Source organism: Miscanthus floridulus, chromosome 1, assembly GCF_019320115.1.
Source record: "Miscanthus floridulus cultivar M001 chromosome 1, ASM1932011v1, whole genome shotgun sequence".
In the NCBI taxonomy this organism is placed as follows: domain Eukaryota; kingdom Viridiplantae; phylum Streptophyta; class Magnoliopsida; order Poales; family Poaceae; genus Miscanthus; species Miscanthus floridulus.
The window spans coordinates 30,930,471-30,945,080 of record NC_089580.1 but is presented as its reverse complement, the minus strand read 5'-3'; the positions used below and the strand labels follow the sequence as shown (position 1 = coordinate 30,945,080).

The window sequence follows — 14,610 nt, the reverse complement described above, 5'->3', positions numbered from 1 at the left end:
CACAATATGAAAATGTGTTTTATTGTGCATTTAATGATACTAGTTTGGTGTTATAAATATAATTCAGTTAAACATTAAAATTTGAATTTAAGACGTCTTTAGAAGTTAATTTATTAAGAGACGGAAGAGTAATAGTTAGCTGACGTTCATAACTTATAAGTTTGGCCAGCTTTCCTAGACAAAAAACCGTTTGGTCCAGCTTCTACTGAAAGCAAATGTTAGGCTGGGATACCAACACCCATACAAAGTTCAGGGCTCCAGGCCTCCCATACATCAGAAGAGGCTACCACTCTCCTCCAGAAACCCACTCCACTGTCTAGATAGACTGAAAGAAACAGGAAGGTAAGAACAGCAAAAGAAACTAGAAAGGAAGAAAACTCTTGTTATCTTCACCATCCTTCCCCTTCTTTAAGATGTTGCAACGCCTTCTCCAGCTGAGCTCCATCCTCCGTCTTCGCTAAGATTTTCCAGTGCTGAAGAAAACCAAGAATTTTATAAGCTGCTTGTTTTGGGTTCGAGCTAACAGGTAAATAGGCCACCTACTCTGGTTGAGCCCCGCTGTGCTTAAATGTTGTTCAACTAAAGAATCCAAGGAGCTTGGAGATTTGTTCCAGCCAAGACTATCCCGAATCCAGCTCCACATGAACACTGCAATAGGACACCGAAAGAATATATAATCTCTGGTTTCTGTTTTCTCACACAGTTTGCAGTGGCGGAGTCAGGAACTTTTAATAGCCCAGGCGATTCTCGTTATGCAAGAGTAATTATCTAGAAAAAAAACAGAGTTTCTATTTAATACAATGGAAAAATTCGTTAGCATCTTGTGTAGGAGCCCGGCCGGGCGCCCGGGGTGGCCCGGCGGTGGCTCCACCACTGACAGTTTGCACAGAATTGATCTATCCCAGCTTCTTCTTTTCTTTTCATTTTCTTTTTTTTTTTGCCAACACCCAGCTTCTTCTTTTCAGCTGTTCCGTCGTTTGGACCCGGCCACCCGGGCATGCCACCCACGACATCCACAAGGAAATCTGTATTTTTAGCGGAATTTTGGTTTTCAAGATATCACACATTCTTGGGTCTATCATCGGATCACCCCCACCTCGTTTTTGGAGCTGGTATAGAGATTTCGAAGTAAAACGTCCAGACACTGTTAGTTTCCAGGTTACTTTGTCGTCTGCTTAGTTAACTAGGCATATTTGGATCCATAACATCTTATTGTTACGGCTAATTAATCTAAACATGCCCTTAGTTGCTGAAACATATTACTTTGCATTGCAGCACAGCATGGTATTTTTGTTACTTTTCATAAGTAATGATTAGAGCCATCTCTATCAATTAGGTAGGGGCCTCCCCTCCCGACTTCCTCAAAAAATATCTCTATCAGCCTCTGGACCAGAACTACAGATTTCGTCATGATTCATGGATGCTTGCCACTTCTTCCCATTAATCATCCAATCCCAGTTGAAATAAAACATGCGTAACCAATTAGCCTATACCTTTCAAAGAAACTAGCAGCCTGTTCGCTTGGTCGTATTTGGCTTATTAGTCAACGAACAGTATTTTTCTCTCACATCAAACCAACCAACAGTACTTTCAGCCATAGCTTATAAGTCAAACCAGCCTAAACGAACAGGACATAGGATACTCCACACGTTGAAGCTGTAGCGGGACTTTTTTAAAATAAAGTTATTGCATTTGAAGAGATTGAAAGTGAGCGAAATAGAATATGGCGTTTAGTGGAAAATGGCATGAATAACTTGCATATTGAGAATGCCATGAATAACTTGCATATTGAGAATCATGTTGCATTTAGTAGAGGATTGAGTAGAATCGTAGATGACTCCATATTGGAATTGAGTGGGATTTGTTTTTATATAAGATATATAGATGATAAAAAAATGAATTGGTGCCAGCACGCTGAGCTGTTATGTTCGATGAACAAAAATGGTTCAACGTCTGTTACGTGGACACGTGGTGCAGACAACAGAGGATGGTCAAGAATTCAAGATTGCATCCGAGGTGACCTTCCCCGGGGACCATGTGCATAAAACAAATTCTTTCACCAACCGTCTAAAAAATAAACTCCCCTACAAAAATTGAAAACACGCACGAATGAACCCATTCTCTGACAATGAAACGGTTAGTCTGCCACGACCCACGAGGAAGTTTGAATCATACATGGATCTGCGATCTCAATCCACTGTTGCCAATTGACGTGCATTATTACTTGGCCCCAAAAAAATCAATAATGATTACATCAAGTATGATCATTACACAACATCAACAACAACACGCTACAACTACAACTCTAATGTCCTATTTGTCGGCACAATCAGGACCATTAGTTTTACCTACAGCTACACCCTAATAAATATGTTACATGGGAAATGCAATCATTTCCCCAGAAATCAAAAAGTACAACAGACTTCACAAGGCTCCCTCATTTAGCAGCATTTCCCTGTGATCATACCGTGGTGATCTCTTTACATGGAAAATATTTTTACAAGACCCAGAAAATTGTCAACTATGACTGGCAGTACAAGGGTCAGATGTTAGGGATGGATACACTCGCACTGTTTATATGTGGCTTTTGGCCCAGATGTTGTGATAGGTGGCATGCTGTTACTCAACGTGAAATCAAATTTATTGCTTCCTTCCCATTAGGCTTTGGCAAAGGACTAGGCTGATGGTATGCGACTGAAAAATGCATACTGTTCGGTGTATGTGCTGCAGAGCCAGAACTGGAGGCCGAACTCAAAGGTGGAGGTGACAAGCTATTGGTTCCCAAGTTGGGTAGGGGTGTCATCAACCGATAAGCAGATGACCCTGACGACCGAGCACTGTTTGTTTCAATATCAGAATAAAGAATAGCAGGGGTTATAATAATACTTAAAAGTCTCAAATAACGTGAAACTTTCATCACCAGATTTACAGATCAGCAACAAAAAAGAACTTAAACAGAGCAAGGCAACAGATGTACTCACCTATTTGCATGTTTCCCTCTCATACATGAATCACTTTTCCAGGGATTATCTCTTGCACCGCTATGCACAGTATCCTGACACCAACAAGCTAATTATACACATGCATAAAGCTTTAAGTTGAAACTTTGGATATCGCATGCCATGTGAGAAGGAGAAAGGGAGAAAGCTTACTGGAGATTTAATTCCTGAAAATGAATGTGGAGCACTATGCGGGCTGTAGTGGTTTGAAGTTTGGATAAATGGGTGTTCAAGCAACTTGCTTGCTGTTGGTCGCTCAGTAGGGTTTCTCTTGAAGCAGCATCTCAGAAAATCCTTCCCTTCAGGGGACAGATTATCTGGAATTGGTGGGTCCGTGCGCAACACCTTAAACATAGCAGCAGGCTGTAGCACCACAAAATATAGTTCATGGTTAGAATCCAAGAAAAAAAAAGTAGGACAGCTGCATATGCACAAATCCCCACACCAACACACATCCCCTCAGCTGAAAAAAAATAAGGATCCAAAGACAACATTTTTTTTCACTCCACTGATCACATACCGCACTCCACAAGTGGAAACATTACTTATCTCATATGACTATATTAGACAGGTGATCGCGTATGCACAAATCAAGATGCATTATTTGTTTCTTATTCACAACTTGATTGGGCCAAGGTGCTATGTAAGACATGTTATCATCATTTGTCAAATGAACCTAAGGTAAAGAAAGATGTGCAACTCTGATTACATAAATCTAACCCAAATCACAGGGAAGCCTCCACAAACAACTTACCCCTTCAAGACCACTCCAAGGTGGCTTTCCTGTAAACATCTCAATGATTGTGCAACCAAGGCTCCAAATATCAACAGCAAGATCATAACCTGCACTTTTATCAAGTGTAGCCCGAACAACCTGCAACATAAAAATGTGCTAGTGTGACTGTGCCATGCTAAGACCACTAATATTACAAGAAGGCATCACAGTATCTAATGTGGAACCCAGGAAAACAGATGTCAAGCTCCGCATATCATCACATAAATATATCCTACCATGGCGACAATGAATGGTGATTTGGAGAGGAAATTGATTCTTTGGCTCAAAGAAAATTAATAGCACTAAGATACAAGTTTCATTAAATACAACCATCTCATTTAAGCATCAAGAACATCTGTGTAATCACATTAATTATGCAGATGACTAAAGAGTAAAAAAAATGATTGTAACATCTGTAGGGCCAGAAGCAGTGCATTTGAGCGCTTTCTGCTGGCTGGTATGTCAAAGTCAGAGCTGCTGTGGCCCCCATGTAATCAAGAGTGCATACAAAAAAGTGGGTGGGGGGGGGGGGGGGGGGGGGGGGGGTCTCTTCAGTCAGGTCAACAGCAGGCAGCACTTGACACGGCACAGAACTTTTGCCTAACTGTTTCTACAGAAATAGCCCTGCTAAGGTTCTCATTCATACGAGCAACTTAGGTCTTTAAGGGCTTGTTCAGTTCTACAGGAACCTTTCCCTGGAAAGATTCCAGTTGGAATGGTTAGCTAATTTTGTATAAGTTTGATGAAGCTGGAATGATTCCTTTCCAGGGTAACCGAACAAGCCCTAAGTGGGCCAACTTCCTGGTCCAGTTTCTATCTACAAAGAAAAATTAGAGCCATGAAACTCCAGTAGAAAATGAGATAATCAAGCCATAAACTTGGAGCTGCAAGAGCATTCGGATGGCAGCTACAACTAACTGCTTACAATTCATGATAGTACTAATACCAATTACATCTGAAACTTAACTACCAGGAGGGTGAATCGCTATCTGGTCTAGGGAGTTTTGGGGGTGTGAGTGGGTTTTTGTACTTGGGTTGGACCTCTGTTCTTGTCAGCCTATTGTGCCTTTTTTCTCTATCTTAATGAAATGACACGCAGCTCCCCTACATGATTCGAGAAAAAGGAGGGTGAACGGCTCCAGCTCGAACTAGCTCAGAAGAATCTGAAGCATGAAGGTTTATCCTGGCCCCAACCTTGCAAGATGGAGGAGCAAGAACATGGCCCAAAACTGCATTTCAGTCTTTCACTGATATATGGATGAACTGAATTCTAGAATGCTAAGAGCAAGTTTTGAATAATTTTGTTTCCCTCATCTGGAGCCACAATGCATTGAACTTAAGCATATAACAAAAGAAGGCACAATATGCCTTTGGATTTTCTTTATTCCAATTCACAGCAGACAGTAGAAGGGGATGCAGCTCTATGATGCACAGCTGGGGCTCATGGCCTCGGCGGCCTTTTCTAGGGCCTGTCTCCATGCCTTATGGTCGTCTCCTTTATTTTAGCATGTCGTCTTTGTACCCAATGTTCTAGATGATGGGTTGGTTTCAGTTGTGTAGAGTCTGCATGTTTTTGTACATTTTGTTAGTTGTTACTATTTGTTTTTAATGAAATGAGTGCAGCCCCTGCGTTGATTGAGGAAAAGGCATTGGACTCTCTAAAAGGAGGTCCTTGTCCACTACAAGATCAACAAGTTCTTTTTTGGGGCAACAAGGCATTGGAGTCTCTAAAAAAAGGAGGTCCTTGTCCACTGCTAGATTAGCATGTCCTTTTTTGGGCAACACTTCATATTCTGAATAATGCATACAAAAGTGATTAGGCATTTACATCACATTGGGATAATCAGCCTCATCACAATCATAAGAGAAGAAAATGATGAAATTAACATGAAGAATAGCCAGTTCGCACCTCAGGAGCCATCCAGTATGGTGTGCCCTTCAATGAAAGATTAGGAGCTGCAGTACTCAACTGAAAATGGAAGACAATGTGCAATAAAGATCAACTACAAAGGAAACGAAGAGGATTACCAACAATATATGTCTACAAGACAAAAATGAATGCTATATTGATCTGCAGCATTCGGTTACAGTTTTTAAAATAGAGGCATCCACGTACAATTGTATGAATTAGGTAGAATTGTTGGGTTGAACTATAGACCATTCATAGTTTCATACTATAGATCACAGTTTTTAATGTAGAAGCATCTATGTACAAATGTATAAATACATGGTAGACTTTTTGTATAAAGTATCTTTGATGGAATCAGGTAGGATTTCAAATTCAACAAATTGATCACTATAGTTTGATCATGTTCAAACATATCGAATTTGATTCGAGAAACATGACCCCAAACCTAAGCACCTAATCATACATCAAATATTCATGCTCAACAGCATATGGTACATACTTCCTCCGTCCCAAAAAGAATGTAAATCTCGCTTCCCAAGGAGTCAAAGATTCTTAATTTTGACCAAATATATAAAAAAAGTATTGATGTTTATGATGCGTAATAAGTATTATACATCTAATTGGAGATCTAAATGTAGATAATATCTTCTATAGACTTAGTCAAACTTAAGATTCTTTGACTCCTCGTGAAGCGAGATTTACATTCTTTTTGGGACGGAGGGAGTACTATCGTTATCTTGAATACAGTAGTGATAAGCTTAATGGCCTGTGGTTGACAAGCCAAATCCAGGGGTACTGACTACTGGTTAATTGTGTGTGATATCGAATAGCAGAAAACTATAGGCAAATTTTGGACTCACATGCTTTGCCATTCCGAAATCAGCCAATTTCACTACACCATGAATATCAACTAACAAATTTGCCCCTTTGATATCCCTGCAAGAGCAGAATTATATTTACATACATCTGTACATTTTCAGCATAATGCAAGAACTTGGAAAATGGGAAAAAAAAATTCAGCAAAAGCATAGTCCGAAAGAAGACAGGATGATGTACTACTTACATGGAAATAAAAAAAATGTATGAAGCTATTAATTTTTTAGTTCAAAATTTAAATTTAAATAAGAGGTAAGTTAAGATATTATTGGTTTAGAATTTTCAAAACAAGGAAATAGTTACCTATGCATAATCTTTTGGCTATGTAAGAAAGCAAGACCCTTGAGAATATGACGTGTGAAGTTACGGATGACTGATTCTGTCAGTGATCCACAATGTTGATGAACATACTTATGGATTGAACCAGGATGAACATACTCCAGGTATATGTAGAATCTATCTTCGATCTGCAAGAGTTGAATAAAAAATCATTACAAAGCACTGGAAACTGGCACGTAGATACTAAAGGTAATTAATGTGACAAAGGTGAACTTACAGTTTCACTGCCATAGTACTGCACAATATTTTCATGCTTAAATTGACTAAGAAACTTAATTTCCTGAAAGAAATGTGAGAACGAATCAACAAAAGTAGGTGCACACTTGCATAATCTTTATGCAGAAGAAGATACTGAGCCACAATTAATTTAACATTGTCCAATCAGTTCTGAAGTTGGTCTGCACTTGAGAAGCATATAGTATGCAAGAAGAATGCAAATCAAAAACAGCATACGAAAAATGTTACTAAACCATGAAGATCTGAAAGCAAATTTTGGTGGGGAACAATCATATAGATCAATTGTAGTGATACCATTATTGCAGAATAAACAGCAATGAAATAAAACCAAACCTGTTCCAACTGCTTCAGAGACTCGGCTGATTTAACATCGTCTGGAATTATATTGACCTCTTTCATGGCACAAAGAGCTCCAGTGTGCCTTTATGTGTGTGAATGAGAATAAATTCAGAATCTAAAATGAAGCAATAATCATGATGCTAAAAAGATGTGTTGATGTACCTATTGGTGGCCTCATACACGCATCCAAATGTGCCACTACCTAAGAGTTTTCCTTTCTGCCATTGACCAGCCACTGAAGGCATCTCAGCTTTTGGAACTAACTGGTGGCTAACATTTGTCTGCTTTGGGCTTACAGAAGCAGGAGGGAGCGGTAATGGGTGAAAACTGGCACTTCCATTGCCATCAGGGCGAGAAACGTGGTTCTCCGGGAACAACTTCGGATGCATTGGTGATGGAGGTGCACTTGGGTTTCTTGATCTTAAAACCGGACTTCTCAGTGGACTAGACAGAGGAGAACGCTCCTGACAACCCGCAAACTTGTCAGGTGAATCACAAGGAGGTGAAGATCCCATTGCATCAGAAGACCAGAGAGACCGTGCTGACCATACACTGGTATCTTGGATAGAGATTGCAGCAGATGAGAAATCTACGTTACTCAGTCTTCGAGGACTTTGTACAGGGCTTGAAAACCCACTGCTTGGAGCACTTTTAGCAGGAATGTTCAATCTGAAGTTCAAAGTTTCAGCACAGTTCTTATCCTGAAACTTCTCTTTAAAAGCCTTTCTCCGCTGACAACAGGTAGTCCCATTTAACCGAAAGTCGTTGTTCTCATGAGCCTTAGGTAGAGTTTGGGCCACCACTCTGGTATAATAGGCATATCACAAATGAACATCATGATCACCAATCAGAATTGATGTGCTTCAAGGAACACAAAACATATTCCAAAAATGAAAATAGTCTAAGCAATGAGTAATGCAGAGCTCATACATTAAAAAAAAAGTGATAGATATCTTCACTGTTTCTTGTACAGTTTTTAACAGCAATGCTGAACTAGATTATTTCAACAGAAGCTTAAAAATGTTGGGTCTTTTTGGTTCAGCTTAGAAGCTTCATAGGAGTCCAATTCAACCAAGTGAAATTACAGTACAGCATTGAAACAAACTAGGCCACTTATTTATTAAAACACCACACCCTAGCTAACTTATTTTCATCATGTACATATCTAATCAATTCACTAAGAGTTAAAAAATCATCATGTGCAAATTCTAAGGAATATTATATGTACAAATCAATAATGAAAGCATCATGTGCAAAAATCATGACAACTCAATATACATAACAAATAAAATTTTATGACGTGCCATCCTAATATGACCTGATGTCGTGATCTACCAATAAAACCCTTAGCTAGTAACACCCTACAACTAACTCAAGTTACTAAATCACAATTCAACTCGTGTATATGTATATCTGAAAGCTCCAATCCCTGAACCATGGTATCCATATCTTCAAAATCACCATACTCTGCTGCAAAATCAACACACTCTGCGCAAAGGACACATCCCTGAACCATAGTCACCACAAACTGTTGCCATTCTCTGCAAGATACTCTACCCTCCTAAGTGTTTAACACCTCAATGATGACACAATTTAAGTGAACGGTGTTATCCTTTTTGAAATGCGAATATTGCTAGTAAATAGTAATCATAACCTGACTCTGGAATCCTCAAGCTGTGAGGGTGACGTCCTTGCAGACAATACAATCTACTTGAATAATAACGGCAATAAAACATAACATTAACAAGTATAGTACGAATTAACCACCTCCGTGCGAGTAACGGCGTCATCCTTTCGCTCCCAGTCTCTAAAACCCCGGGAGCGTCCGCTGCAGGCCCGTTCCACTCCCCGTCGAGCATCTTTGGCGCCGGTGACGGGAGCGGCCTCCAGGGCCCGCGGCACGGCGATTCCCCCTCGCCTGGAAGGGGCGGACGCGGCAGCAGCACGGGGGTCGACGAGGATCTCGCCGGCGCCACCTCCATGTTACTCGGAGACCTCGAGATCGGCGTGGAGCTCACGGTCGCAAGCGCAAACCCCGCCGCCGCGTCCCTCCTCGCCGGAGAGTCCACGCCGAGCGCGGAGACCCCGACCTCGAGGTCATCGACGACGTAGCGCATCCGCCGCGCTCTGATCAGCCGCGGCTGCGGTTCGCTGCTGCCCCCGCTGCCATCGCGGCGGGAGCTAGCGCCGCTGCCCCAACCGCCGATGAGACGGGGGGTGGCGGAGCGGGCGGGGGAAGCGGGCGTGGATGCTGAGGATGAGGAGGCGGAGCGGGAAGGGGAGGAGGAGCGCTTCCACCAGCGCATCGGGACGAGGGCTTATGGGTAGAAGAGCGAAACCCTAGTGATCATAAAGTGGCGGAGATGGCGTCGCGGAGGGAGGGGATCGCGGGGAGGGGAAACGACGACCTCCCCCCCGCCATTTGGGCTTTTTTAGCTTCTCACTGGGGTCTCGGGAGTCGGGGTTGGTTGGTTGTTTTTCTGGGAGAGCAGCTCCGTCTGGTGGCTATCGGCGGCCACGCGGCTTTGGGGGAAAGAAGTCCAGCGAGTCAATGCCCCTCGATGCACACACACATCACGTAGTGTGCACTGTACACGGCTTCCTTCCTGTTTCCTTTTCTCTATGCAGCTTTTTATAAAGGGAACTTTTATATTACTTTCTTAAGTAAAATGTATCTAGTCTAGTTTATTTATATACAAAAGGCTGATTTTGTATAGCACCTGCTCCAGCTTTTTCTGCCACGAAGTCAGTGAACTCACGAGTAGGGAGGCGTCATGTGGCGTCATCCTACCCGAAGCCTCTGCATACCTTCTTCGAGATACTCTCGAAAGGTGACTCAGGGTATGACTCCGATGAGATAGAAAGTTTTCACGGGGGCATGAATGTTTCTTCCTCCATGGGGGAACCTCCTCCTGCCGAGGACACCGAGGTCACGTCCTTGGACCTAACTCCAACCCAGTATGCCGCCTACCTCCGTGAGAAGGCAGAGCGACTCAAGGACAAGCAGGCCAAGCGCATCAAGCTTGAGCTGAAGCAGGAGGAGATGGAGCACCAGTAAGCAAGTAGCTCGCGCATCTGCACATGCAGCGCCCAGTGTGACATCAGCAATGACGCGGGGGCTCCTCGCGTGCCCTGTTTCCCTCGTGCAACGCACAATATGGCAGTCATCGCATGTCGCCTGGACGACATCCTGGATAGGCTGGACCTGACCACCAACTAGAAGTTGTGGGAGGCAAGGCGTCTCATTGACATCGCCCTCGAGTAACAGGTAGAGAGTTGGCTATCTCGACGCTGCAACACCGCCAACTCAAGGCCATCTCAACAGCGACAGCAGCTGCACTAGCTCCACCAGCAACTCCGACTGACCGAGGGCAAGAGGCGCCAAGCCTTGGCGTGAGCGGCGAGGCGACCCCGACCAATAACGATCGCCCGTGTGCAATCGGATCGGAGAGAAACGGTACGTGCGGGACACCATCGAGGCAAAGGCAACACACCTGAGCCGAATCACTGCTCCCTCACCCTAACCAAACAAAAGGAAGCCCGAGCCAAGACCACTTCGGTCCACAGGCGTTCGGGCCTAGGATATTAGCGGCTTACTACCCCAAGCGCTTCCGACCAACGAGCCACGTTGGCAGGTACGATGGCGAGACTGGGCCCAACCACTGGTTCAAAGACTACCAGCTCGCGATGAGGGTCGGAGGGGCAGATAAAGACTTCGCATTTGAAAGCCCTAGTTTGGTTTTGGTTAATTGATGAAACGTAGTGCACTAACATTTGTCATTAAGTGATGTATATGAGCTAGGCTGGTACACACCAAGTGTGGAGCAAAATGATGGTCATGGTGATGAAGGTGGCCTAAGTGAAGATCAAGTGCTCTAGCTTGGAAAAGAAGAAAGAGAAAAATAAAATGGTTTAAGGCAAATGTATATTTGATAGGGCCATTTTGTTTTGCCATTCAAAACACAATAGAGGGAGGGGTGATCTCGAAGCAAATACAGTTATCTAAGTGCCACTAGGTGAATCGACTCCATGCATTTGCATTAGGACCTAGTGAGTGCTAACATCTAGTGGCGGATCCAGGATTTTAACTTAGGGTATGTCGGCAAAAAAAAAATATATACAATTTGATAAAACCATTTGATAATTCGGTAACGGTTGTAAATTTGAACGGAATTCGGTATACATATGCTAAATAACACAATAATTCTTAAATTAAAAGATTAAGTTAAAACATGTACAAAATTACAATATCAAATGCAATACTATAGTTCAAAATATAAGTATAAAAGAGAGTAAGAGACTTACCATACCACTTATCTAATTTTTTTAGCCCACGCTTTCTAAGCGACTCGATTATATCCACCTCATCCACTTCAAAGAGATGCAATGTCTTCTCTTCTCTTTTTTACTTGCACTTGCACGGATTGAATTGTCAGCCCTCACATGAGATTACACAGCACACTCACATGATATATACTGAGTTGTTCATCAATCTTGATCGTTTGTGATGTTGGGTGAATCTATGATCTCGCTGCACGAAGGAACAGGGATGACTCATTAATATTAGCAATTAAAGTAGATAATATTTTTTATACAAAGAGAGAGAGAGATTGAGGGCCTGGTTGGTTACTACATCTTCTTCTAAAATTCCTGTCACATCGAATGTTTGACACATGTATGGAGTATTAAATATAGACTAATTACGAAACTAATTGCATAACTTGCGACTAATTTGCGAGACGAATTTTTTAAGCCTAATTAGTCCACGATTTGACAACGTGGTGCTACAGTAAGTACTGCTAATGACAGATTAATTAGGTTTAAAAAATTCGTCTCGAAATTAACCTCCATCTATGTAATTGGCTTTGTAATTAATTTATATTTAATGCTCTTTATTAACATCAAAACATTCAATGTGACTTAAGTTTTAGAGCGACCGAATAACCAAACACGTCGTTTGGCCTTCGTTTGGCCTTCAAAGTAATCTCACGGTCATCCGATTGATCGACTCTGAGTCCCTTCGTTTGGCCTTCAAAGTATCACCCGTGCACGTAGGGTCATCCCTCGGGCCTCTCGAGACAGTCCCCGTCGTGACGTCGTCTGGACGAAATTCGCCGTTCCTGCAAGCCTGCACCCTGCAGACCTCAAGACCTGCAGTCCCTGATCCTGTGGTCCGACCAGCAGGCCAGCCCAGGACTTTCGTTACGTGGGCCGTGGGTCTGAAACTCTGAATGCAAAGGAAACGCGCTACAAGGCCGCTGGCACAGCATCCGTGTTCTCTGTTACACATTTTCCAAGTGAACCTCGGGACACATTTTTATTCCTGTTACAAATATACTCCCTCCGTCCCTTTTTCAGAGTTGTTCCAGCTTTGAATCTGGTGCATCGAAGATACTTTGGACCTGAACGCTGCCTGTGTCCATGTGCATGTAAGAGGCCGTGAATGAAGACAGTTTACAGCCGTGCCAGAACGACTCTGAAAACGGGACAGAGGGAGTACTTGTATACATGTACTGTATAAGCTAGGCACGCAGGGTACCCGGCATACCATGTAGCTCCAACACTGCTAACATCCCTTAGAAAACATGTTTGTGAAATGCTAACTCACATACACGAGTGATGAAAACTTGTTGGAGTTAAGACATTTGCACAAGGAATGAAAATGAGAAGAATTAGGGGTCACTGAGTGTGACGGGACGCTGGCTCTGGGGTAAGGCTGGACGAAAAATTTTAGTAATTCACCAGTCCTGCATTGCTTCTGTAATGAATCGAGTCTCCATATCCGCGGAGCACCGACAATTCGAATTGATTCAAGTCCCAGCTGGGGATTCCTTATCACACGATATATGTAGAACTTAATCTTGCATATATTAACCTCGCTACCGGATCTTCCTATACTAAGCCGTCTCCACGCCACCCGAGAGCACAGCACACCTCAAATCCGGCCACATTCCAGCCACGAGGGTACACGCTACTCCCGCCATCTCTCCACTTCCAGTGCGTGGGCATTCGTCTTAGTATCGGATTAGCCGAAGTAGGCTTACTGGAGTATGTGACCAGTACTACAAAGTGTCTCGTTCAGAAGATCCACAATGAGTGGCCTTTAAGCGACATAGTCGGCAACATTACCCAAAATTCAAGATAAGTCACCCGACTAGTCTCTAGTTCATTCAACCTTCTTTCTTTCTTTGGCCAGTATGCCATCTTTGATTGTATCAAAACTTTTACTTTGAAAGCCTACTATAAAGCATACTAAGCATTCTACGCCTTTGTAAATAAAAACATCTCCAAGGATGGTAAACAAGTAACAAGGTAGGTAATGCATCAAGTAGGTGACATTTGAATTAATCAACTTAATGCAATAAGTAACATAGGTGATAAACTTTTCAAAGTAATCAAGGTAAGGGCTTAATGCATAAACCGGAGCTTGCCTTCGTTGACGATCTCAGGTTCCGGATCAGTACCACAATTATCGAATCCCGTGACAACCGGGGATTCTTCCAGAACTTGCTCAACTAGAATCGTTTCGTTCTCGGGTTCTACACGAAATGATAACATATGCTTTAACATGATGATAATGTAAACATGATGCTTTCACGGTACATGAAATGTAAAAACACCCGCAAATGATTTTATTTCTCGGTACAGTTGCAAGCCAACAAAACCAACTTGCAATCCTACCATTAAGAACCACACATGTGACTTGACCAAATGGATCTTAAAACCCTACTAGTCACAAAACATGACCAAAACAAGATCCAACACTAATCAAACACTTAGGGTTTGCTTTTATCTATTTTTGAATTAATTTGGAATTAAGCCCAAAAATGAACTTGTTCCAAATGACCTGAAAATTTTATGTAAGATTCCTCATGACAAATTAGTGTACCAAAACAAATTTCAAAATTTTTGGAATTATACAGTGACCTACAAAAATCATGGAAATTGCATTTTTCAATTAATGGACTGAATATTTGAACATTAAAAATATATTCAAATTTCAAGTTTCAAATTTTTAAATCATACTAGAACATGTACAGAAGCTACACACAAAATTTCAGAATTTTTGGAGCTATCATGAATTTCCTACAAATTCCCAAAGTTTCAGCACTATTCACAAATTCAGAAAATAAAAA

At 42.2% G+C, this 14,610-nt stretch overlaps 1 protein-coding gene across 1 annotated transcript; it reads right to left on the bottom strand.

Annotated features, from left to right (window-relative positions):
- Nucleotides 1-2,190: 2,190 nt before the first annotated feature.
- Nucleotides 2,191-9,977, bottom strand: LOC136472966 (mitogen-activated protein kinase kinase kinase 5-like). Its single transcript, XM_066470697.1, has 11 exons — nt 9,242-9,977; nt 7,637-8,278; nt 7,469-7,556; nt 7,116-7,178; nt 6,863-7,026; nt 6,544-6,619; nt 5,684-5,743; nt 3,754-3,873; nt 3,153-3,362; nt 2,982-3,055; nt 2,191-2,837 (listed from the first exon to the last, which is right to left on the bottom strand). The coding sequence occupies exons 1-11, from the start codon at nt 9,778-9,780 to the stop codon at nt 2,624-2,626; spliced, it is 2,250 nt and encodes a 749-aa protein (XP_066326794.1). The 5' UTR covers nt 9,781-9,977; the 3' UTR covers nt 2,191-2,623.
- Between the last annotated feature and the right edge of the window lie 4,633 nt (nt 9,978-14,610).